This window comes from Haliaeetus albicilla, chromosome 2 (assembly GCF_947461875.1).
Source record: "Haliaeetus albicilla chromosome 2, bHalAlb1.1, whole genome shotgun sequence".
In the NCBI taxonomy this organism is placed as follows: Eukaryota; Metazoa; Chordata; class Aves; order Accipitriformes; family Accipitridae; genus Haliaeetus; species Haliaeetus albicilla.
Window position 1 is genome coordinate 24,805,753 of NC_091484.1, and position 26,782 is coordinate 24,832,534.

At 36.4% G+C, this 26,782-nt stretch overlaps 1 protein-coding gene across 5 annotated transcripts in view; it reads left to right on the forward strand.

Annotated features, from left to right (window-relative positions):
• Positions 1-26,782, forward strand: part of ULK4 (unc-51 like kinase 4) — a 257,257-nt gene that overhangs the window by 83,346 nt on the left and 147,129 nt on the right. For all 5 annotated transcript variants that reach the window (XM_069810917.1, XM_069810925.1, XM_069810901.1 and 2 more), the window contains 7 exons: positions 7,159-7,292; positions 11,355-11,476; positions 11,808-11,864; positions 15,128-15,179; positions 15,270-15,364; positions 24,664-24,715; positions 24,815-24,959. In XM_069810917.1, coding sequence (XP_069667018.1) covers positions 7,159-7,292; positions 11,355-11,476; positions 11,808-11,864; positions 15,128-15,179; positions 15,270-15,364; positions 24,664-24,715; positions 24,815-24,959 — 657 coding nt within the window. The remainder of the gene's footprint in view (positions 1-7,158; positions 7,293-11,354; positions 11,477-11,807; positions 11,865-15,127; positions 15,180-15,269; positions 15,365-24,663; positions 24,716-24,814; positions 24,960-26,782) is intronic.

Sequence of the window (26,782 nt, forward strand, 5' to 3'; positions counted from 1 at the left end):
AAAATGTTTGATATACTCATTCTCCTTATGAAGGTGTTTGATTTGAGAAATACAAAGAGTATGTAGTAAAATGTGCATAGTTTTTACTTATTGTCTTTAGCAATTTTACTTATTGTCTTTAGCAGTTGCAGCTAATGCCTGTAACAGGATTTATATTGCTTTAGATTATAAAATCTGTATATGATAAAGATAATCAATACAAGGCAATTTTTCAGTATGCATCCGTTAAAGGATACGATGCAGATAATAAAACAGTAATAATTGTTTCATGGCAGCACTGCATATATCTCTACTGCTTCAGGTTAAATCTTGTTCAGTTTGGCATTAGAAAAGGCTTTTGTTTAGTTTTAGTTTAGTAATCGAAATTATACATACCTTCGCAGAGATTTTGTTTTTTAAACCAAATTCTCTGAATCTGTTATAGCATATTTTTAAATTATGAAATTAGTTGTGGTGGGAGTGTGTAATTCAAGAACTTGACAATGGATGTCACTGGGGAAATTCCACTAGGAATTTCTGAAGTACTTTGAGATTTTGAGTTCTGTGGATGAAAAGCATTTATATGTAATATCAAATGTAATTTTGAAGTGAATTTTTTCTCACACAACATTGATACAACTCACCTGTTATTCTTTTTTCTACCTGTCTCATGGTAGTCCATTCCATACCTTTTGTTCTTCCACATATGATACAGCTAGAGAAGATGTGAGACCTTTTAGGCCGAAATAGCACTTGTTTGCTTACAATATGCAAATTAATTTGTTTTGCTAATCACCCTGAGTTTTCTGGTCTCCTTGTTTTCTCCATGATTTGCAGAGGCAGGCTACCTGTTAATGAGTGGAGGTATACAACCTGAAGTTTTGTTGAGACTTATAATTTCACCCTTTTCTGAACTAGTAGTAATTTCCGATTAGTCTCAGTGAATTGTTCTTTCTGGATCTAAATGGTTTCAGGGAATTTCCTAGGTGAATAGAGACTGCCCTGGAGATTGAACTTCCTCCCTAAAGAATTTATTTAAAACTCTTTTCTACTGTCTGCACGGATGGACACTTATAGAAAGACAAGGTAGTATTCCTGACAGACTTTCACAGTCTGCAAAAGCCTAACTATGCACAAAAGCATAACTTCTGAGTAAAATCTTTCTCTGTTATCTGTCTCCACCTGCCATATTGTATATGCCCTCAAAGGAAAAGCTTTACCTGCAGACCTATTACAATCTCACATTTAGCATAGCCTGTTGGCCTTACACACCTAAGATTGGACTAGAAAAATAGTGAGAAAAAGAACAGGAAAGTTTGGTGCTCAGTTAAATGGGAAAACATGGAAATGGAAGGCAGGAGGGAACAATAACACAAGTCAGTGATTTCAGGAAAAAAAAACCAGCAAGCCTGTATGAAACTAAAAAAAAAAAAAAAAAAAGGCGCAGAATGGGAGAAATAGGGATTCACCCTTCTTGTTAGCATGTTCTGCCATCCAGTGTTGAATCTCTGTAAAATAAACAATATATATTAAACATCCTTTAAAAATCTTCATCTTTTTCTGTTACCAGAGGTTGACTTAAAACAGTCCTTGAATTGTTGGGTTAAATGCACTGTATATGTCCTCAGAGCATGCAAGACATTCTTTAGTTCCTTGGAGGTCTCTCATTCTCTGTGAACTTAGTGAACTGAAAGGAGAAGACTGCTAGTGAGAGACATCCTGGTTTTAGTCTCAGTCATCTGGCAGCTGCATGCATTTTTCCCCTTGTTGAAACGCTGGTAAAGTTGTAGCTGAACCTTACTGATATCTAAAGCTGATTTTAAGTATGTTGAGGGTAAATGTTACTGGTAGAAGGGAATGAATGAATTTTAGAAAACAGTTTTTAAAGAGGCCTTGAGAGGTTGCAGAGTCTACCCTTCTGATCCAGGTCAAGGTCTGTTATGCTTAAGAAATAATTTTTAATGATTGGTGGAAATTGGTGGGTGTTCCTGACCTCTTTTTGACAGCTGTTCTAATTGTTAGCTATTCCTACCACCCAAAAATTCTTTTGTTTTCTCATTGAAATTTCAATTCTACAGGTTAGCACAGAAAACAATGTAGTCTCTTTCATTTTACAGTGATTTCTGTATATTTGAAGACCATGTCCTACCATGTCTCTGCTCAATTTTCTGAATTTGACTAAATCTTCTCTTTTTTCATGTATATCATCTTTATAAATGAACAGTTCTTATTCTTTTTAAGTAGTAGATCTCATTCCCATTCCTACTACTCAGGGCTGTTAACTCTCTGCAAATTCTCCCTTTTTTGCTCTACTATTCACATCTTTTCTGAGAAAACTTGGGTTGGTTTTTTTGTGTAAAAGCTCACCGATGGCCATATCATGCAATACAGGTACTTGAAGAAATTTTAAAAAAATCAAACCTGGCTTCATTGACAGCAGTTTATTCCTCATTGTATTTAACTTACTTATAGTAACACATACATATTTTTCCTGTATTGTTGAGTGCAAGACAAACATGTGCATCATATGAATTGAATAAATGTGTTTCCATAGGCCTAGTTTTGCCCATTAGAGAGAAGACTGAGATTCTTCAGGGAATAAAAGTAACTGATGAATTGTTCTACATATGACTGAGGAATTTGTCAAAAGAAAATAGAGATACTAATGCTTTCCTGCCTATATATGGATGTGTACAATTTTCTCAAGACAATGTTTAGCTGAACAGTACTATTGGGGGAAAAAACAGTTGTGCATATTTTTAGAAAATCTTTATGTGAAAGACAATTTCAGAAGAATTCTGTCAAGGAGCTTCTGGACAAACTCAAACAAAAAGGAAGCCTACAGAGGGTGGAAGCAAGGACAGTAGCCTGGGAGGAATACAGAGAAATTGCCGATCAGGTTAGGAAAGCTAAAGCCCTGATAGAATTAAATCTGGCCAGGGCCATCAAGGGCAACCAGAAAAGCTTCTACAGGTATGTCGGTGATAAAGGGAAGACTAGGGAAAATGTGGGTCCTCTCTGGAAGGAAACGGGAGACCTGGTTACCCGGTGTGTGGAGAAGGCTGAGGTACTCAATGACTTTTGCCTCAGTCTTCCCCGGCAAGTGCTCCAGCCATGCCGCCCAAATTGCAGAAGGTAAAGGCAGGGATTAAAAGAATGAGGAACTGCCCACTGTAGGAGAAGATCAGGCTCGAGACTAAGGAACCTGAAGTTGCACAAGTCCATGGGATCTGATGAGATGCATCTGTGGGTCCTGAGGGAACTGGCGAATGAAGTGGCTAGCCACTATACATCATATTTGAGAAGTTGTGGCATTCTGGGGAAGTTCCCACTGACTGGAAAAAGGGAAACATAGCCCCTATTTTTGAAAAGGGAAAAAAGGAAAACCCAGGGAACTACAGGCCAGTCAGCCTCCCCTCTGTGCCTGGCAAGATCATGGAGCAGATCCTCCTGGAAACTATGCTAGCACATGGAAAATAAGGAGGTGATTGGTGACAGCCAACATGGCTTCACTAAGGGCAAATCATGCCTGACAAATTAGTGGCCTTCTACAACAGTGTTACAGCTTTGGTAGGTAAGGTAAGAGCAAATGATGTCATCTACCTGGACTTGTGCAAAGTGTTTGATACTGTCCCGCACAACATCCTTGTCTCTAAATTGGAGAGACATGGATTTGATGGATGGACCACTTGGTGGATGAGGAATTGGCTGGATGGTTGCACTCAAAGAGTTGCAGTCAATGGCTCGATGTCTTGAGTGGAGAGCAGTGGTGACTGGCATTCCTCAGAGGTCAGTATTGGGACCAGCACTGTTTAACATCTTTGTTGGTGACATGGACAGTGGGATTGAGTGCACCCTCAGCAAATTTTCTGACGACACCAAGCTGTGTGGTGCAGTTGACATGCTGGAGGGAGGAAGGGATGCCATCCAGAGGGACCTTGACAGGCTTGAGAGGTGGGCCTGTGCGAACCTCATGAAGTTCAACAAAGCTGAGTGCAAGGTCCTGCATGTGGGTCGGGGCAATCCCAAGCACAAATACAGGCTGGACAATGAGTGGATTGAGAGCAGCCCTGTGGAGAAGGACTTGGGGATGTTGGTTGACAAGAAGCATAACATGACCTGGCAATGTGTGCTCCCAGCCCAGAAAGCCAACTGTATCCTGGGCTGCATCGAAAGAAGTGTGACCAGCAGGTCAAGGGAGGTGATTCTCCCCCTCTACTCCACCATTGTGAGACCCCAGCTGGAGTACTGTGTTCAGCTCTGGGGCCCCCAACATAAGAAGGACGTGGACCTGTTGGAGCGACTCCGGAGGAGGCCCATGAAGATGATCAGATGGCTGGAGCACCTCTGTTGTGAAGACAGGCTGAGAGAGTTGGGGTTGTTGAGCCTGGAGAAGAGAAGGCTCTGGGGACACCTTATAGCAACCTTCCAGTACTGAAAGGGGACCTACAAGAAAGCTGGAGAGGGACTTTTTACAAGGACATGTAGTGATAGGGCAAGGGGTAATGGCTTTAAACTCAAAGAGGGTAGATTTAGAAGCTCTTCACTGTGATGGTGGTGAGGCACTGGAACAGGTTGCCCAGAGAGGTTGTAGATGCCCCATCCCTGGAAGTGTTCAAGGCCAGGTTGGATGGGTCTTTGAGCAACCTGGTCTAGTGGAAGGTGTCCCTGCCCATCGCAGGGGGGTTGGAACAAGATGATCTTTAAGGTCCCTTCCAACCCAAACCATTCTACGATGATTTTGTGATGGGAAGGACAACACAAAAAGAGAGAACTCATGAGTTTATGTAAACTTTGTACTTTCCTCTCTCAGAATAAATGAACATACTTTGTATGCTTCTCAAAAGTGATTAACAAATAGAACATGCTTTTAAAAAATGAACCCCTTTCCCCCCAGCAACAAAACCACTCATGTTGAAGTCTATTAAGCCTATTTTAAGTAAAACTTAAACAGATCTAAACATATTTCCATATAGAATCAGATGATTGTTAAATCACGGAAGTGTCTGCATGGGTTTTTTTGGTTTGGTTTTTTTTTTTTTTTAAGAAAAATCTGATCTTTTGTCATTTTTGTTCGAAGTTAAACAGTTTTTGAGTAAAAATTACTTGGTTGTCTGGAAAGGCTAGAGGGCTTTACACCATTTTAATTTAAAACATTCAATTTTTGTATATTAAAAAACCTTAAAGCTTTTTTTTAAAGGAAAATTCTATTTGAAGTGTAATGTCAGATTTTTAAGTAGTTATATTCTACCAGACAAATCAAAATTCCTTGTAACTTAATACAGTTTCCAGAGAATGCAAGAAAAATAAAAGATGTCCCCACAGTCTCTGGGAAGTGCAGCTGAATGTGTTGCATCCAGGCTATTGCAGAGGTGAAAGGTAGTTACTGAATGGGTCTTTTGATTTATCTCTATCTTTGTAGCACAGTTCAGCAAGGAGAAGGTGAGTTGCAGTATTCCATAGCAATCATGCATTGTTTAGAGACGTAATCCTGTAAAATACATTCTTAGGTAGTGTCCTGGTTTCAGCTGGGATAGAGTAAACTGTCTTCCTAGTAGCTGATACGGCGCTATGTTTTGAGTTCAGTATGTGAAGAATGTTGATAACACTGATGTTTTTAGTTGTTGCTAAGTAGTGTTTAGACTAAGTCAAAGATTTTTCAGCTTCTCATGCCCAGCCAGCAAGAAAGCTGGAGGGGCACAAGAAGTTGGCACAGGACAGAGCCAGGGCAGCTGACCCAAACTGGCCAACAGTGTATTCCATACCGTCTGACGTCCCATCTAGTATAGGAACGGGGAAGTGGGGGCGGGGGATCGCTGCTCGGGGACTAGCTAGGTGTCGATTGGCGGGTGGTGAGCAATTGCACTGTGCATCATTTGTACATTCCAATCCTTTTATTATTGCTGTTGTCATTTTATTAGTGTTATCATCATCATTATTAGTTTCTTCTTTTCTGTTCTATTAAACCGTTCTTATCTCAACCCGTGAGTTTTACTTCTTTTCCCGATTTTCTACCCCATCCCACTGGATGGGGGGGCAGTGAGTGAGCGGCTGTGTGGTGCTTAGTTGCTGGCTGGGGTTAAACCACAACAGATAGTTTTTATTTCATTGAATAAATTGGCTTTTGATGGAAATACACACGTCCTAGGATAAAATTTTGTGTTGGTGAGTCCTGCAGTTTTGTTATGTACACCTAAGGCAGTTTAAATAAGTTATTTTCATACTTCTATAAAACAGCATTGATTATAAGAAGGGTATTTAAAAAAAAAATTAGTACTGAAGTACATTTTTAAAATCCAGAGCATGGATTTCAGTCACCAGTGGCCGATGAGTCTTTGCACAGGACCCCCAGGGATTTTGAATGTGAAACAAAGATGTCAATATTATGTCCCTAAAGGGAAGTCTGGCCCTTCTGTCTATTCAAATGAGCATTTAAAAATGCTGCCTGAAGCATTTTGCTACAGGTGTATTACTAAAGCAATCTCTTGTAAGTTAGCCAATGGCTAATAAATTAGTTACCATAGTTTACTATGAGAAATGTCATTCTGCAGAACAGCATAGCTGCGCAGCACTTACCAGTTAGACTGTAAGCATTGAGTTTGTCTTCAGAAATTTTAAGCACCAGATTTCTAGGGAAAGTATGTAAGGCTAGTTTGGACTTCTGTCTCTTTCAATATGGCTATTCTAACTAGTGCTAACATTTTGATAGGCTGTAGTATGATTTTTCTTGACTGAAAGATTGATCTCTTGTTACATTGACTTAAATTAGTCTTGCTTTTGCAATCTTGAAAATGAATGTCTTTAGTCTTTTGCTCATATTGTGTATATTGGTCATATTTTTCAAAGTAAAGTGGATTTTAAAATTAGTCTAAGTCTGCAGAGGGATTTAGTCCTTATGTTAGCATCATATATTAATTTAAACTAGTAGAGTTGTGCTTACTTACAGTAGCTTAAGGGTTTTTTTCCTCTTGTTCCTTGACTCGGTCTTTTGTGTTATTTTTAAAATTTACTTATTTGAAAGGGAAAGTCTAAAATTTCAAAAAAATTACAGAGCCAAAACTAATGTATTGTCTTGATTGTAACCACAGATACTAGAAATGTCTGGTTCACTAGTATTTTTGAGATACAGTGTAATTTTTTTGTTATGAGAGGTAACGTTTTGCACTTGCTTAAATGTAGACTCGTGATGTATATTGAAAGAGACAGCAGAAAGACTATGCCAGGAAAAGAGCAGCAAGGCGGCAGTGAATATCTGTCAAAATGCCTGGATCTTCTCATCTATCACATTGTGCAGGAGCTGCCAGGAATTCTAGGTAAATTCAGTTGGTTAACTGAACAAATCTTACCTTTGCTGACTCCCTCGAGAAACAAGTATCTCCTTGCATATACAGGTGGAAAGACTGTTTTGTCTGATTACATAAGGTTTGCATGGTACCAGCTTCATTAAGTTTTTTAGTTATGTCATGATCAGATATTTTGTATTGGAATGCATGATTTCCTATATTCATGTTTTGTATTTGTTGAATGGTAAGCCCCATCAACTCAGTCAGGAAGAGGCCCAAATGTACAAGAAGTTTTATTAATGTTCTAAACATTGAAAACATTGAAAAACCTGAGAGCAAATTTGCCTCATAAAGCACAGAGCTAGGAGAGATGCAACAGGGCATATCTGTGAGTATGTGTTAATCACTTATTCAACATATAAGTTTCAGTGTATTTGCTTCAGGCATTTTTTCAGGCAAATTTCAGCCTAGATACTTTGGTTATTCTAGATGCCTGAAATTGATTTGCTTATGCATAAGAAAAGATGGAAAGATTCTGTCTGAGAGAATATCAGTGCTACCTCAGCCCATCCCTTATACTTCAGAATAAGGACTTGAAGTTTCAGCAAACTAGGTTTTGTGCCAAGGGGATGCATTTGGACAATTTTGTGAATATCTGCTTAAATTTCACTAGTACTTGAGCCTTTGGAATGACAAAAAGCTACTTTGAACTTTGTGCTGTTCACACATGTTCTAACAGAAATTTGCCTGTCATCATTGAATATGCTGAAACTTGTCATAGTGGGATGAGGTACAGGGGAAGAGGGGACTTGCAGAAGGAACTGTGGAAAGCATGCATGCAGATAGGACAAAACTTGCAAATTGCAGGGCATAATTTGGACTCATTGGGCAACCAAAGAAGAAACTGGAGTAGAAAGAAATTAGTTTGAGAGTCTGGGGAGTCAGTCAAGAGAGGGTGATGAAACAGGATGAGAATTTTGGCCATTTGTACAAAAGTAATAGATAAGATCTTTAAAATTAAGGAGGATCTGTTGGTGAGATTTGAACATAAGGTTGATATTGAATATAAGAAATGTCACAGAAATTACCCTACATGAGTAAGAACAGTGGGGTTGTCTTTCCTGGAGAAGGCTGTGTTATATGTTATATGAGGCAAGATGAAGTTTTTACTTGAAAAAGTTAATTTGGAGTGAGTGAAGGAAGAAAGGAAAGAAGGGAAGGAAGGGAGTTAGGGAGGAAAGGGAAGAAGGAGGAGGGCAGAGAAAGGAAGGGAAGAGAGGGTAGGAAGGAAAGAGGAGGGGAGAGGAGAAGGGAAGGAATGGAGTGGGGGGAAGAGTGGAGAGGGAGAAGGGATGGAGAAAGAAAGGGGGAGGGAGAAGGATGGAGGGAAGGAAAGAGGGAGAAGGGAGGAGGAAGATGACAAGAAGGAAGGAAGGAGAAAGTATGAGATTGGTGTGGCCAGTCTGAATCATCATTAAAATTCTTATTAAAGTTTCTGGTGGGTGAGATCTCCCACAGAATAGAGTAAGAAAGCTGAATAGGAAGACAAGGAAGGAGATGCTGTGAGTATTCAAGAAAAGAAAGGGAGCAAAACCAACCCAGATTGTGTATGCTTTGTTATTAAATGATAAAACATTTTTTTCATAAAATTATTTTCTGATGAGATGATACCTGATTTATTGTTCATCTGCTCTACATTATCACTAGAATATTGAAAATGAAATGGTAGCACTGCAAAGGTCAGTAGATGTAAATGTCATGCTGCTATTTTAAAAGAAACTTTGCTTCCTATGACAATGCAAATTTTTGCCTTGCTGCAAATACCTGATTCCTTTTTTCTAACTAAATATCAGGTTTGCATATTGGCTATATTTCAGGATTTGGAAGTCTCAGACGATAAAGGTTTGAGGCAGAAATTCACCTCCTACTGTCTGTATGTACTATATGCAGCTAATACATTAGGCCCTGATATTTGCTCAGAACCTGCAAGTACTATACATCAAACATATACTTGCTGTCATTATAATATATAATATATCAATTGCTTTAACATGTATTCTGCTGGGATTTTTTACTACTGATGTACAATTTCAATGCATTGTAGACAACTGATATATCAAGCATAATTTTTACACTTTTTCCCTCCCAAGCTAGATTTGCGTGTTGATTGTTTTTATTAAGATTAAGCTCTCCGTCCATATTTGTCAGAAGGCTTTTTCTTTTTATTGCTGTGAGTATTACGAAGGAACATGTTCTGCCTGAGGAGGTAAAAGCTATGGGCTCCTAAGAAAAATAACCAGATTTGCAAACTGGAACAGTTAAAAGCAGTTTAGCTGTTGATTTAGAATTAATCCTAGCTAGCTTTTTTAATGTGTGTTTATGTAAGCTCCTTACCAATCCCATCTTCTTCCACCAGATGTAGCTATAAACCAAATAGCTTAACAAGTTTTAGAAATTGGCCTTAAAGATACACTTAAATGAAATACATTGTTAATCTTGTGGATAATTTTAAAAGTTTTCAGCTGTTGTAGGTAAGAAAGTAATTTTATTTCCGCATTTATAATATTTAACCTATTTCTAGGAAGTAGATATAAATTGCTTATATCATGCTAAAAATTAAAGTAACCATATTTATCTATTTATCAACTGCAAAATTGGCAAATGTGGTGATTATATAGGCCTTAAAACATAGAAAGAGAGTAGATTGCTCAGTAACTTCTTTGTTGCTAACCACAGAGAGGTCTTGTTGAATTGTAGTATTGCGAGTAATTCAAAACAAAAATGTGTTGATGAAAAAACAGTATTTTTGTTTATGTATTTGGAGAGTTTTAGGCAATGCTTTCTTTTTCTATGGTAGTATATTATAGAATGAGTCAAATCTTTAAGGCTAGGTATTTTTACAGCTTACTTTAGTGCCAGGCTCTGTCATTTCTGCTTATGTTGAAAATTGAACTCCATGGGAGCAGAAGAAAAGCATTGGTATTATTCAACATGAATAAACTCTGTGACTTGCTCTGAAAAGAAGGGCCTTTTCTGGCATGAAAATCATATAAAATACTGAATCCCATCCTTTATTTGTTCAATGTCTATGTGATTTCCCTTTTACAGTTTTGTACAGATCTCTCATTAGGGAAAAAAATATACTAAGTGGTCTTTCAAGACAGGATTTGGCTTTTAATATTTTCCAGCTATAGGGACAGAATTTTCCTTCTTTGCATACAGGCCGTGACTTTTCTCCTGCTGCTTCTGTTCTTTATCCCATGCAGAAGAGGTCTTATTTTTCTGAGGCAATAGTTAATGTAACACAAATTTAGCTTAATGTTCCCTGACTTGTACATGTCTCTTGTGAATTTTGAAGTATAATTTTCACTATTGCAATTCAAGTTTTGTTCCCTCATTATTGTGCCTGAAGTTTGTTATGGAGGCAACTAAGTTCTCTCATTGACCTACTGCTACCTTTTTTTTTTATGAGAATAGGAGAATTCCAGTTGCTTTAGGTCACTGACGTCATTGTTAAACTTGTGTATATGCTTAGCTGGTGGGGAGATGTTTTGGAAGGATGTGGGGAGGGTGTTTGTTTCTTTCTTCCAGTGGTACTATGCTGCAGGAAAAACATAGTGCTTGAGCATTATGTCACCCACTAATCATGGTGAACTCAGCTCTTGGTCAGCTGAAAGTCATGAGAATTTGCTTTTTATTTCACTGGAAATAGAACTGCATCCACAGAATTTCAAGAGTATAATTCCATGCATATGTAGTCACCTAAAGCCAGTGTAAGTCCACCCTGCCAAGAGGGGTAATTTAATCTTTGCTTCTACACCTGCCTTATATTTCTATCCTCACCATTTTGCCACATTTGCACACCTATCCCTGTAGCCAGAGCAGGAAATAGGCCTGGCTGAACACTGAGCTAGGAAAGAAAAGTGCTAGATCAGCCTGATTTATCATGCAGTTACATGAATGCTACTTTTAGCAGGAGGAAGAAGATGGGATTGAACAGAGGATACTGGAACAAAGATGTTTTATATGTCATTTGCTGCTGTTTAGTGAAGCAATTATGTTAGATCAATCTGAAATGTTGTTTTGCTGTAGGTGACATTCTCACTGCCCTAACTAGTGTCTCTGGACGTAAACACCCATCAACAGTTCAGGCCAAACAGCTGAAGATGTGCCTTCCTATGATGCCTGTAGTGCTTCATCTTGTGACATCCCAGGTAGATTCCCGTGTCCCCCTTGCCCCCCCAATTGTTAAACAAAGGACAAATTCCTGCAGTTTCCCAAAATCTAATTTCTGCTGATCGTGATCAGAATGGATAAAATAGAACTCTTATTAATGTGTAGAGATGTTGATGAGTATTCCAGCTGTGTAACAGCATTAAAGATATAAGCCTTATTTTTGCACATTGTAAGACAACTCTAATGATAGAAGCAAATACATGTTTTGTCCTCTTTTTTTAACATGGCTGTGAAATACATGTTTTACTTTTTCTGGTCATAAGATATGCATTTAATGTAATTTTTTCAACTTTTGCTAAATTTAAATAGGTATTTCGTCCCCAGATAGTCACAGAGGAGTTTCTTTTCAACTATGGGACCTTACTTGTGAGTACAACCATCTGAGTTAAATCTTGTTTACGAAATACACATATGCATAAAATTTGGGGGATTATTTTAATGTAATAAAATTGCATTAAATTTATAAATGGAAGAGAGAACTTTATTATTAATATAAAATTTAAGCTTTGATTATATTCCAAACTTTATATATATCAGAAAATATTTTCTGTAATAATCTATTGGGTCAAAGGGAAAATATGCTATCCTGTGTTCAATTATAAAGAAACTCTGCACATGCCTGATAAACTGAGAATTTCCTGCGTGCTTTATTTTAGACTAGAAAAGTTTAGCTTTAAATTACGCAGAATATTCTTTCTAGAATTTTATGCTAGTATTTTCTGAGTACAAATGAAAGATAGATTATAATTTAATGTATATTTAAAGTATTCTTTCCTTTTGTCACCTTTTTCTTCTTGCTAGTACTTTTACACTATATTTAGTTGATGAAAAGCTGAGTACTGTAAGCTACAGAGCCAAGATATTTCTCGTTAACATCTACAACCTATTTACGACATTAGCAATAGAAAATGAACTTTTTAACTGTGCCATAGGATAGTATAGCAAAAATGAAGTAGTACTGTTGTAACGTGATTTCCTCATATGAAAACAGTTGTTTCTGCTAAATGAGAAAAAAGTGTATTCTAAAGTTGCGTATCAGAGTTAAGCGAATACTTTTAAGTGCATGAGTTCATAAATGACAACTAGGTATTTACTTCCACAATAGCATGAAGAAATGCTTCACCGCAAAGAGCTAGATTAAAGTTTACTGTTCAGATTCACTTCTCTTTCTCCTTTGACTCTTGATTCCAAGAAAATGTGGGTCTAATTTAGCTTTACTAAAATATATGTACAAAAATTAACATTAGGATGAAGAAAAAAAATTCTAGAACTGTAGATGTTGAATTACAAAGCCTTTATCTCTTTGAAGCATTTGTAAATAGGCAGTAGATTTACTAATGGTTTCGGATCAACCTTCTAGAAGGTGAAATTCTTCTGTCAACAATATTACAGCAGACCAGGTACAATGTAAGTTTTCTTTTGATGTTACTCCAGCTTGCTTGAACTACTGAGTGAGGAATTCAGGCTAGTTACACTAGCACAGCTTTCCTCTCAGATCAAGGAGAACATTACTTTACTGAATATTTCCTGCATCTTGTGCTTCTGTCTCCATCAAACAGGGCAATTCAGGAACTTACACATACTATTTCAATTTATGCATGAAAAAGGGAGGGGAAGTAGTATATCTGGAAGATAAATATCAAATTTGTATCCATTTTATATAACTGTGTTATGATATGACTAATATAATTATTTCTGGAAGAGTAACTATCCATTCTACCAGGCAACAGCCTACTCTGGAATTTTGTGTTTAGCAGCATTCCCATCGACATCCATAAAGGGACATTTGATCATCAGCTTGTACTTTTTCAAAGTACTGTGCTATAATTGAGGCCTCTAAGATTTTAGCAAGTCAGTCTTTCAATTTTTTTGTGTTTTTTTTTTCTTTCTTTCCTGATTTATTCAAAAATTTTACTCTTAATAAGAAATGATTAGGAGTGGAAAGATGTGTGCTTGGTATCTGGAAGGAAAAGAGTAGTTATTTTCCTGTAACTGTTGTTCATTGAGAATTTTTTTTCTTGCTGCTTTGAAGTTGTTTCCATCATCACTGTAATTTTCAGTATCGTTGTGCAAAGAAATTGAGAGGGAGTTGGGACAGTCCTTTCATGTTTTCAGCCATGAATAGAAATACATGGAGGACATGCTCTGCCCCAAAGGCACAGGCAATAGTAGGCTCCTAGTGGAGTGCATAGGGCACAGACTCATCTGTAGTGGAATACACACCCCGTTCCTTTCCATTGCTTAAAAAAACCAAGATAGTTGGGTTTTTGTATAATTACATCTACTGCTTGTGTTTCTAATGTAAAATTAAGGAAATAAGCATTAGTAGCCAAAATGATTTGTGCACCAGCTATATTGATTTTTCTTGAGAGTATGGTTAGGTGTGAAACTGTCTTAAATGAGCAAACAGAATAACTTGCTCTCTTCCAAACCAAGTTAATTAGATAATAACTTGTAATTTTCTTCAAATGATCAGGAAAATAAAAGTTTTTTTATAGAAGCAGTTGTTTTTTATGACTGCCTCTGAGATGCACTTAAATGATGAAATATATAATTAGTTTCTAACTGTATTTTTAATTAGAGAAGAATCCTTCAGATGTTTCTTACATACTGAGAAAAAGAAAACCCATATAGACACTTCTGCCAATTTAATATATAACAACAAAATTTTAATTGATAGTGAAATATAAAACAAGCATCATTTTCTTAATGCTTTAAATCATATAAATAGATATGTGTGCCAGTTGAAAATGAGAAAGATGTTTATCCATGGTAAATTCTATGTGTAGTAAATACTGCATTAGTAAAAAAGAGCATACTATAAATTCTGCTGAGAATTTTCCTTCTTCAGCAAATGTTAATAACATGTCTTTTGCATCTCCTATGAAATAAACAGCTATGCATAGAAGTGAAAGCACAAGAGTGAAATCAAGATTAAAAGGCAAAAGAATAATGGATCTAATTGTACAACATTTACTTAACCCAGATTATTAATAATTTCATTGTCCCTGTTCCTCAAAATGGTGACTAATTTAGGTAATTTTTAATAGAAGGATATGCATTTTTGTATGCTGTCCTTTGTGTAGCTGTATCCATGGTGTGTGTAGTATGCATGGAGATCAAAAAGATGGTACAAATAACAGCAAAATTGCATTTTCGGGAAGGTCTTTGGTCTTTTCAGTGATTTATTTTAACATAGCCATGTCGAAGGTAGTTCAAAGTCTTCTAAGCAATTACAGTTTTCTGTTAACAGTAAAGACATTTAATTACTGTCCATTTAGCTGGAAATGTTATCATTCCTGACATTAGCCAGAATAATAGTCCTCACTGTACTCTACGTTTAAGTGTCCAGCAGCATTACAGACTTGCAAACTTGAGCAGCCTGGTCTAGTGGATGGTGCCCTGCCCATGGCAGGGGGTTTGGATCATTCGATGTTGTAACAGCTAGATCATTAATGCTTTCAGTCTTTCATATCTTAATTATTACGACAGTGTTTCCTAATGTAGGTACATTAACATTTTGTGTTTACACAGTCCCTTAAAGAATTCCATGGTGTAATTATTCAGTGATTATGCTTGTTAATTTTTGTTTCTAAAGTATTTTAATGTAAATGCTGCTTCTTCTGTAGAATTTTATCAGATCCATAGATTCAGGAGAAACAAACTTGGATGGAGCAATAGGTAAGGCAACCTATGATGTTGCAGTACTTTTACATGCAGGCATTGTAACTGTTGCATTTTGTAAAGAAATATGATGATTTTTACCAATAGGGCAAGCTGCATCAGAAGAATTGATTAAGACTACTTTATCAACCTTTGAAGCAGTAACACAGCATCCTGTCTTGTTGACAATCCATCGCTTGACCGTAAGTATGGCAACAAATTGAATAGTTACAGGATAATTGGCCTAATTCCATTGATAAATAGAATGTTTTGAATATCTAGAAACTGTTTAAAATATGGTTTAAAATGTATTGTGGTTCTATTTGGCAGGAAGATTCCTTATTGTTTATAGAGAGATTTAATTTTCAAAGCAGCAGCAAGGCATTTGGACTCAGTTTACTAAGTTTAGTTGAGAAGTTAGAGGGAGAATGAGAAGGGCTTAAAGTTTAGAAATAGCAGTTTTAAAATTATTTTCATGTAAATATAACACTTGATTCTGTAAGTCTTTCTTCAGCCTTAAAGCAACTATGTTGCTATATATTAGTGAAAATTTCACCACTTTATTTGTCATTATGCTTTTAACATAGCTTGGAAAGACCACCTCTGAGGCTTTGAAGATCACATTCCATCGTTACTCTTCCTGATGAGATCATGAATAGCAGTTATGGTGGTTTTTTTCTTTTGTTTAGTCATAACAGATTGCTTACTAAAAATTGCAATTCAATTGCCAAACGCACATATACTGTAAGCTTCTTACACCACTAAGATTTGTTTTCTTTGAAGTTTTTGGTTAAATGATTTATTGTGAGCTAAGCTAGCTGAAGTCAGAACAATTACATTGTGAAACAGTTGTCAGCAAATCAGTAAGTTGAAATGTTTGAATGTGTTTGACAAATGATTGTAGCCTGTACCAATGCATTTTTTGAGCCTAAATTCCCACCAAACATATAACCCACCATACTTACTGTGGTGACCATTTAATTCAAACTGAAATTTATGTGTTTGTATTGGAATTAGGTTAAGGGCATACTCAATATAGCAGTTAAACCAAGAAGGGCATTAGTAAATTATAATACATACGAATGAGTGATGTTAGGGATTGTGCTAGATAAGAATGGGTAATTTTAGAAACTAAGTGGTTTTAGAAGTTGAATCCTATTTGGTGTGCGTGCTAGTTGGGTATTTAGGTTATAAAGTCTTAATAAATGAAAATAGTAAAATAAAAAAAAATTGGAATTTAAAGAAGTTTAATGTTTACTTTATTAATGCTCACAAAAGAGTGGTATTCAAGAAAATAGTCCTTATGCGCAAAAATCTAACCAATTAATAGTCAGAGGGGAAATAGTACAGAACTGAACAGTTCAATTTACTTTAAAGTAATATGGCAAACAATGTTCTAGAAAAGAAATGTGAATGTAGTTGAGGTATGAATGCCTATTGATATCTCTCCAAATGCCTGGCAGCCTGCAAGTCACTGTATTATGACAGTATCATTCTAGAATCACCTCAATTTTTTAAAATAACCGTTTTACTTCTGTGGATTATCAGTGTGTCTTATATTGACAGAACTATGTACCATTTTTTATGGACGTCCATCAACATTTACTGAAATTGCAGTACCTTGTGTCAGCACATTAAATAACATTCCTGTAGCTGTTTGAACTTTAATGGTCTGGGGGTTTTTCCCTGAAAAAATAGTGCCAAGGAGACAGGTCCATGTTACAGCTCTTCTTCCCCTGCTCCCATCCCTGCGTTCAGCAGAACATTATATTGAAGCCAGGGAATGACTATCCTACTCTTTTAAGTAACCCTTGGCTAGCAGTAGGTGAGTTTTATTTAGGTAAATTTCTGGGGAACAGTTTACTTCATCACATATGTTGAAAGTTTTAGATGTTTATTTAAAGTCCATCTGAGCACATCAGTTAACCTTATGTAGCTAGGGATAAAACTTCTGCCTATGCAATGCTTGTAAATTTAGGACGCATGCCACTTCTGTAGAATAGTTTTCCTGATTTAGAATAGGTATAAATTTGAAATCTATTAACTAAAAATAATTATATCCTTGTCAATGAACAGTTTGGGGGTTTTTTGAGAAAAGAAAATCTATTACTTCACTCACTCATTTTCATAAATAACAGTTCTTCCTAATTTAAAAGAGCCCTCCTGACATTCAGCAAATAGCCATTCAGACACAAAATAAAGTGGATAAATTGCCTTGTATTTGGTATGTTAAATTCAAGAAATTGTCCACTGTAATTAATAATCTCTAACCACATCTGCCACTAGTGGTGCAAACAGTAATTAGTTTAATACTATTTACGAAGTCTAGTGTGCTAATTATACTTGAATGTACAGCATACATTACTTTAGAGGAAAGTGGTACTTCATCTTCTGTGATGCATACAGAATATTTTTAGAATTGCTGTTACTCAAGGGATATCTTCTAATTGCTGCTCGCGGAGCATGACTATGAATATAAATCTATGAATATAAATGCCAGCACCCAGTGGAACTTGGTGCTTTTTTAGAAAGTTGAAGCAAGTCATGTTCAAGCTTCCAGATCAATATTTACGTATAACAATGGTTAATAGGAAACTCTTTTACTGGAGTGAAATGTGTATCCTAGGCTGATTTCTGATGCCTGGCTTGCTTGTTTAGACACAGTTGGTTACAAACAGCATTTTCTGGAGGGGGCAGGGGGGGAAGGCCAAAACCTTCTTGAGAGGATGCATTCTTTCCACTACAACTGTGACATTGCTTGAAAGTCTCTGATCAGAAATGCATTTTAAATGCATTTCTAATAAAGTTTAATGAATTTAATAAAAAGTGAGGTTATATTAAGCAAGAAGAACCAGTAAATTTTTCAGTTCAGTTCTGGTTTTAGTTTAGCTGCAATGGCAATTGTGTAAGTTAATAGGATTTTAAGAGCAATGTTTCAGGTTCTTTTCCACTTTGAGAAGAAAAGAACTGCTTGTTCTGGGTTTTAGTTCATGTTTGATTTGCCTTTGTATTTGTACCTTGAACAAAGAAAATTGAATAAATTGATTTTTGGTGATCAAATTTCTGATTACCATCAACCTGAAGGCAGTTATTAAGAAGATTCATTTCTGCGGGGACTGGCTTTATTATACGTTGCTAAGTATGATAAAGTCAAGGGAAATTAATTGAAAGTGCTCAAATGAAAACCAGTAGTGAGCAGTAATTTCATTTTGCATGCAGTTGTGTGCATTTTTACAAGATAAAAAGACTAACAGTAAGTGTGACTCAGCAAATTTTGACAAAACTGTAAATTTTCAGGTACGCAACTATGATGATGAAGGCCATCAAGAAGAGTCTCTATAGACCAGAATGGAATATAAACCCTGGTTTCTTAAACTGACACAAGTCCAACTGCCTGTTTCCTCCATGTACCAAAACTGGAAAAGTATTTATTAAATTTGGATAATAAGTGTTATAATAATATTTATTTTCAAATTTTGGTAAAGGTTTAGATATAATTAACTGGAAGAATTCCATGCTGACTGTATCATTTGCATTTTTCTTTGTTAAGTATATTTATTTGCCTGAAAAAAGGACATATGCTAATTCAGAGCACTTTGAGCAGTGATGAGGTTCATGATGGCAGGCAGTTCCTATGGGAGTCCTTTCTATACTCTAACTAGCTCCTAAAAATGATCTGTATACTGCACAGATGATGTTTTAACCAAAGCATGCAAGTTCTCTAGTTGAGGCAAAAGTTTGTCAGCAGTGATTCTCCTCCTCAAAGTTTTAAAACTTATTTTTAAAAATCAGGCTAAAATAAAACACCCTGAACATGATTAGTTGCTTGATGGGAACACAGGGAAAAAGCAGCAAGACATGGAAATCTACTAGTTGACAATATTTTCACCAAAGATGACAACACAAGGGTTAGAAACTTCTGCAAGTGCTTTTTTCTGCTAATCTTAGTCTTTTCTTGATTCAGCATCAGTGGCGTTCTTCATCCACAGTCTGTTCTGATCTAACCACTGACACCTTAATTTTGTCAATGTATGAACATATTGTACAGCATTTCTTCAATCACTTTCCCTTTTCAAGTAGATTAAAATTCTACACCCCATGTGGCTTTCTGTCCATTAAGCTAATCCACATGAAATGAGACTTTTTTGTGAAACCAGTTCTGTACTGACGTCAGTGCTGTCTCTTCCCAGAAGTAAGGAGGGGGAAAAAAAAAAAAAAGCCAAAGCCTCAATGAAGATTCTGAAGTTCTGAAGACTTTTCGAAAAAAATTAAGAAATGTCATCCTTCTCCCCAGTTCATTCTAAGATGCATTAGATTATTTTTTCTATTACATTCTGAGAGATTACTGGCAATATTAAAACATTGAGGAGCATGCTGTGCCTCCAGCAAATGCTTTAAGAAATTTGAAGGCAGCATGATCTTAATTCCATGGTCACTTTCAGCAATAACTTTGTATGTGGAATTGTAATGAGAATAAATGTCAAGGTGATATTGGATGTTGTGGATCTTACATGTGACTGGAAAAAAAGGGTTTGGGAGCTGGATGGTCTTTGCTTTGGTATGTTCTGCTTTGAATAGTGGATAAGGAGAAGATACTTCTGAATAATTGTAAGTTAAACATATGCACACTGAAAAGAACCAGATACCTCTAGAAAAATCCCTGGAAGTAAAGTAATGGGCTTAGTAACTTGTGAGTTTGGATATGATAGCTACATGGAATGGATAGTGTGGTTTCTTTATGTAAGTTTAATTCTGGGGTCTGATTTTCACTTGAACAGTATGGCTCACAAATGCTACTGGAACAGGCTTTAAGCCTGCTTACTTTTTCTGTCCACCCAGTGTAACACCAAATGTCAAGACTTTGGCCTTAAGCACTGCTTTGAAGAGCTCTGAAACTCAGTTTTAATCAAGGGAGAGATTTCTTTAGGTCGTTAATATTAACCACATTAAGGTAAGTTCAGTGAATTCATCCTTGCTGTCTACCACAAGTGAATGGAACTTTAGTTCTCCATCATCATGCTGAGGGGCTACCTCCTGCTAAATAGGGATTTAGTGTATTGGATCCTTCCACTGTGAGCCCTTGTGGTGTTATAACTGCTTTTTAGTGGGTACTTGTGGAGCTTGGATTTTGCACAGTGAGGTTAAGTAAAGCTGAGGCAATGTTTGTTTGTTTCTAACAAAGCAGGCTCATTTATTTAGGGTGCAGGCCTTGTGTCTGACATCTCTTGAAGAATGGAAACATGCAGAGAAGGACTGAAATAGTTTTCTCTTTCAAGCCCCTCCTAGTAGCTGGTGAATACTTAACGACTCTGAAACCGTGGCTTGTCTCTCTTTCTCTTTTGGGGGTTAAAGTAACATACAGACTTTCCAGAATAATTTCTATAAAAATTGTGCCTTGTTTTCAAAAGATCTGATTTTTCTAAGTAATAAAATACTGTAGAAAAGTGAGTATAGCTTTTCCTCAGTGCTCATACCTCAGTAGTAGAGTTTTTCTTGCAGAAGTCAGAAGTCAGGGAACATTATGGGGACAGATGTTCTGGTTTTGGACAGTATACTTGGATTTCCCAAAACTTTGAGTCATGCACCGAAGACTTTTCAAATCCATCAGTGGCTCTTCCCTCTTACCCTCTGACAGATCAACTTCTTCTAACTAGTTAAATTTACTAAGTAGAGAATAGAGATCAGTTTTTAAAAAATTAGGTATATTAAGAATGGTGCCTTACAGAGATCTGTGTTGCAACATATGCTATTTATAACTAATCCAGTAAAGGGAATGAACAGGGAGGTGGCAGAACTGACTGACACTAAATTATTCATAGTAGTGAGAATTAAAACTGACAGAAGAGTTGCAGAAGGTTTCGAGATATTGAGTGAAAAGACAATAAAATGACGTGCAATTCAATACTGATAAATGTCAAGCGACACACATGGGGAAAATCATTCCAATTATGCATATGCAGTGTCAGGCTCTAAACTACTCGCAACTGTTCTAGAGATCTTTTAGCATCATTTTTCTATGAAAATGATAGCTTTATACTCAGCAGTAATCAGAAAGACAACTAGATTATTAGAAATGACTGGTAGAAGATCAGACAAAAAAGCAGAAAACATCACTATGCCATGGTAAGTCCATGGTGCCCTCAAGCGTTGATTACTGAATGCAGTTGTGGTCATTCACTTCTAAAGGGAATGAAGCTTAACAAGAAATAGTACAGCTTGATGGTGTGAGGAGGGACTGAGTAGATAAGAACTTCAGCTTGGAAACAAAAAAGAGTATAGAATTATGAATGGCATGGGAAAGATGAATTGGAAATAATTATTAATGGTTTTCATAAAATAAGTGGGTATCAAGTTAGTTGCTTTAAAATAAACAAGGAAGTGCCTTTTCATAAGGCATAATTCAAGTGTGGAATTCAGTGCCATAGGTTTTGCACATGCTAAACGTATAAATACATTTAAAATAGATTTTGACAAATATATGGGAGAAAAGGCTAGTAAGCATTATTAAATGCAAAAATACAGATACAGCATCAGCATATGAGTTTTCTTAACTCAAGAGTTACTTTACTAGAAACTAGAGTTGTGCTTTATGCTTGGTCTATTTCTCCTACTCTTTCAACTCCTTTCTAGTTGTCAGAAACAGGATTACCAGGTTTGAGTACATTTTTGTTCAGACCTGTACATGTGTATTATAGCTGGGAGATGTGACTATAGTGTGTATGGAAGCTTCTAGTATTTCATTCCTGTTTTGGGTACTGATAACAGCAGAGTTGTGGCAGCATAGCCTTTGAATGCCATCATTACAGAACTATACAATGGTGGCTTTGTGCAGTTAGGGATTTATCAGGAACTGGGTATCAGGCGATTTAGAAGATGGTAGAAACCCAGATATAGCTATGATCATAGTCAATCTAGTCTGTTTAGGCTTTAAGAATATTTCTCACTTTCTTTTGTAAGCAATCTTAGTGATAAAGACTGAGACAAGAAAAATACCTGCCTGCCTTCATGCATATATGGAGATTTGATTCCATGTAGATGTCAGCAGTCATTTAAAAGAAGGAAAAAAGAATCCTTGTTTGAGTATTCTTCTATTTGTTTCAATCCCTCTTGAAAATGCCAAAATACTAATACCATGCTTCTGTATACATAACTTACAGAAACTTCTGCAATTCACTGGTGAATTTATTAAAAATATTTTATGTACCATTACACTTCAGTTTATTTCACCTCAATAATTACTTGCTTAGTTCATATCTTGTTTACAAATTTGTGTACACGTTAGTAAAAAGAGTGACCCAAATGGCATGGAGAGATTATGAGGGTTGCAGAGTTACCAAGTATCTGATTGAAGGTTCACATACAATTTAATACTTGCTTCTCCCTTCAGCATGTGAATTCTGATATGCACTTGCATCACAAAATAATTTTCCATAGGATTAGTGCTTCATTTACTTGATCTCCCCACCGCACTGAACTGATGTGAAGCAAACACCTGCTATGGAGAATTCCATTCTAAACAGTTTGCCAAAATTGAGGTTCATATTGGAAAAGGTCAGAAAAAGCTACCACAATTATTCAAGACCTAAAAACCTTCTTTGCAATGACAGTTTAAAACCTGTTTATCTTAGACAAGACAACTGGCTTAACTACATTTGCTAATGTGGAAAGACTACTGTTAATACTAGGTGAAAGGGAAAGAAGATTTGAAGTTTTAGAAAGTGAAGTTGCATTATACTGCTGTATACTGCCATCTTAAGTGGTATCAGTCTGAGTCAATGCTGCTGCTGCTGAGTGATTCATAATCTTCTGAGTCCCTACATTGCTTCAGACAAGAGCTGCTTTTTTGTCTCTTTTCAGTCTCATATCTTTAATTTACCACTTAAATGTGCCTCTTCATTTGAGAAGCATTGCAGTAGTTTGAACTGGGTTTTCTGGACTGAAAGACCTTAAGTACATACTTTTTTTTTTTTAATCCTACCTCACAGGTGTGTTATAAGTGATAAATTACCATTTGTCGAACAGTTCAGAAACCTGCACTAATGGGGTTGTTGGAGTGTAATGTAGTTCTGTTATTTATCTTATTGCATATTAAGTGAAAAGACCGTGAAGTATTTCAAAATTATTAAGTGTTACAGAAGTCACTACATCTATGATATATAGCATTGCCTATACGGACATAAAGGCTATTTATACTTGCAAGAGTAGTTTGACTTCCATATCTCGGGCAGAGTCCTTTACCTCTTTTATGTATGTAACAAAGTATGTAATTAAGTATGTAACAAAGGCACTTTTGGTAGTTTTTTCAGAAGTGGAAAAAAGCTGGACTAAATTAGTCCCTTAAAGTCAGAGATTCATTTAACAGAGACCACCAACCAGCAGTGAAATAGTTGCTAATTGTAGTTATTGCTAACTAGATGGTAACTTCGTTTAGTGACCCCTTTTCATATATACTTCCAGCTTCTATAGATGTTTCTTAATAGCTTAGTAGCTGCATAAATCTAGAGGAATTCTATCTTCCACTATTAATCACTAAAAGAAAACACATGGGGGATTGTAATGCAGGCTTGTTACACCCAATCCTGTCCATGGTATAGTGAGAAACTACACAGTAATTTTATTTGTATAAATAAATCCAAGGCCAAGCTTTGTATCCATGATGCATACTTAAAAATTGTAGGGCTGTCCATCCATCCTTTCCACAAAACCAAAGCATGTCCTGTCTAAATAAGCTATATTTTACCAATGACTTAAGACTTAGCAATTCGTTTTTTATAGAGAATACTAATAATACACTATTTTTGTAATATTAGATATTTAAAACTGAGTTATAACCTAGTTTGCCATAAGTTGATTTCAGATCGAACTAAGATGACTAGTCCTGCGACAGATGATTAATTGTAACAATACACTCATGGACAATAAAGAGTTGACTGGATTATTTTTTCTCATGTTTCAAATCTTAAGTCTGCTAATTTAAATTTTAATGGAAGACTGTGTATTACCAGAATGGTAGAATTTAAAATTTTATCAAGACTCTCTACTAAGCTTAAGGATATTTCATTAGAGGTAGTACATCTTTCCTGATGTATTTTAGTTCTATGCAGGTTTGTTTTAGGAGGATGTTTCTTCTGAACTCTATTTGATGGTTTGTTTATGGATTAAAGCATCAGGATTAATAGATATTCTAATACTCTTTTTTCTTAATATCTGACATCTGCACTGAACTCTGTATTTTAAATTACAATTCACTCTCAATGAATTATATCAAAGTTACTGTTGGTTTATATGTAAAAGTACATTACTGTCTGTAACTTTATGACAAGTTACCAGAGAAAAGGGAACTTGGTTGCTTTGTAAGAGTGATTATGGATGAATTTCCATGATTATTCCAGCCCTCCTTGATTAAGGGCTCTAGCAGTGGAATAAACATAGATGATAGTGTATCTCTGTTCTATTTTTTTTTGAATAATTTAAGCCAGATCTTTCTACTTCTCTGTTTTAGGTTGAAGACTGTATCTTCCCACCACTAGTTTCTTTGGTCCACAGTCAGAATGGTAAGTATATGGCCACATCAACTACAGTTTCCATGAATTCCACATTTTGTTTTAATTAGACTTCAGTGTGGTCACATTCTTGGCACCTTTATTTTCAAGTGGAATGGAGACTCTTCAGCTTGCGGTTGCTCTCAGAAACCACATCACTGCTTTTAAACCACGAGGTCATGGCTGAGGAGAAAGGGGAGAGCCCTGACTCAAACAGCAAGCTTCTGTCTCTCATTAGAGATTCATTGCTGCCTCAGTAAGTATAATATTGCTCCTGTAATCGGGACTAACTTGATACTTGCTCCATTTTGGCAGCATATTTGTTTGTACTACCCTTTTTATGTTTAAATGGCAAAACGAAAAGAGGAATAGCAGTTAACTGCTGCCAGAGTTCTCTGCCCAACATCTCTCTCCTAGCTTTATTTAGTACTTTGTCATATACAACAAAAACACAATTTCTCTGTGACACTCATTTCTGATACTGTGCCTCTGGCTACTCTTGTAGTGAAACAACTTTCCCCTAGCTTTTGGGCTGTGATTTAAATACTCCTCTTTGTTCCACTAATGAAGTCAGAACATTCTAACAGCAACATCTTTTTGTCTATTTTGGATATTGTGCCCTCATGTAAGATGTTCTGAAGTCATATGGAATGGCATATAACTTTTCAAAAAGGAATAGTACAGGATGGATTAGTCCTCCATGATCCACCCAGGGGTTATTGCCTCTAAATCACTGTCCTTTCCTGCTGCTCCAAGCAGCAGAAAAACCCTACAGCAGAGTAGATGAAACTACAGCCTGTGGGCCAGATGTGGCCTGGAACTTCATTTATATGGTTTATGGTGAAATGAGGCCTGTCATTTTAAAATGACTTGCAGGTGAGCGTAAAGACAGCTCTCTGTGTTTTATGCATGTACAAACTGTGACCTGATAACATCTGTGAGTAGCGGGAAGGAAAGCACAAACACAAGACGAGTACAGTAATATCTTTCACGTTGTTCTAATAATGTTACAATGTATTTTAATGCGTCATCCTCAAAAGTTAATAATTGTAAATACTTAGCTGCCCTAAGTGAGAAAATTGTTCCCCACCCCTACATTAAGTAAGTGGCAGAAGGGTAGAGGAATGGATGCTGGATTATGATTAGAAGAACAGGGCCTTCCCCAAAAATAAGACTCTCTTGCTAATTGACTAATGTTCTTACAGCATGAGGACCAAGTTCTGTCTATGCAAGATGTATAATCTTTTCTCTGTGAGAGATAATGGGAAGGAAATCGTAGAGCTCTACGGAGAAGCTTATTTTCACACCTTTCTTTACATTATTTTTTTCCTCTGGGAAATACAGAATTTATCAATATGAATTCAAATGCAAACTGGAAATATTATTTTTAAAATAGAGTATATGCATTATTAAAAGCTGTCAGATAATTTTATTCCGATAGGGGAAGAGACCTGGAGTCAAGCGGGACCAAGTTCTGTCCTTGCTCTGAAAGTTGCCCTTTGCAGACATGCCCATCTTGTAAAATGTTTCTTATTGAAGGAGAGGGGGTGGAGTGGGTGAGGGGGTTGGGGTGGGTGGGTGTCGGTGTCATGCTAGTTACAAACTAGAATGAAAACAGCAAGAATACTCCTGTCTCCAAGCTAATTAGCTCAATTGAGTGGCAGGGCTTTTTGATCTAAGACTAAGTATGATCCTACTTTGGGGACTTCACCTGTGCTATCTGCGTGCATTGCATTGTAGATGTATGCAAAAGGGCTCTTGTGGCAGCTCAGAATCTTGGTTCCAGGCTTTAAGTGTTTCCTGAGTCTGTTCCTTTATCTCACTAGTAGAGATGATGACGCTTGTATTTGGAAAACCATTTGAGATTATCTCAAGAAAATAAATATTGAAGTTTATGATATTTGGAATATATTGGAACTTGGTATAAAAAATTTTTACTCTACTTTAGGAGCATAGTAAAACAGTATGTAAAACTTGTAATGATTCAGAAAGAGTTAACTGGTGTCTGCATATTTAATACATTACTTGAACCTGTGGGTTTAGCCAACCCCCTAGTAAATATGTTCACCTCTGGGGAGC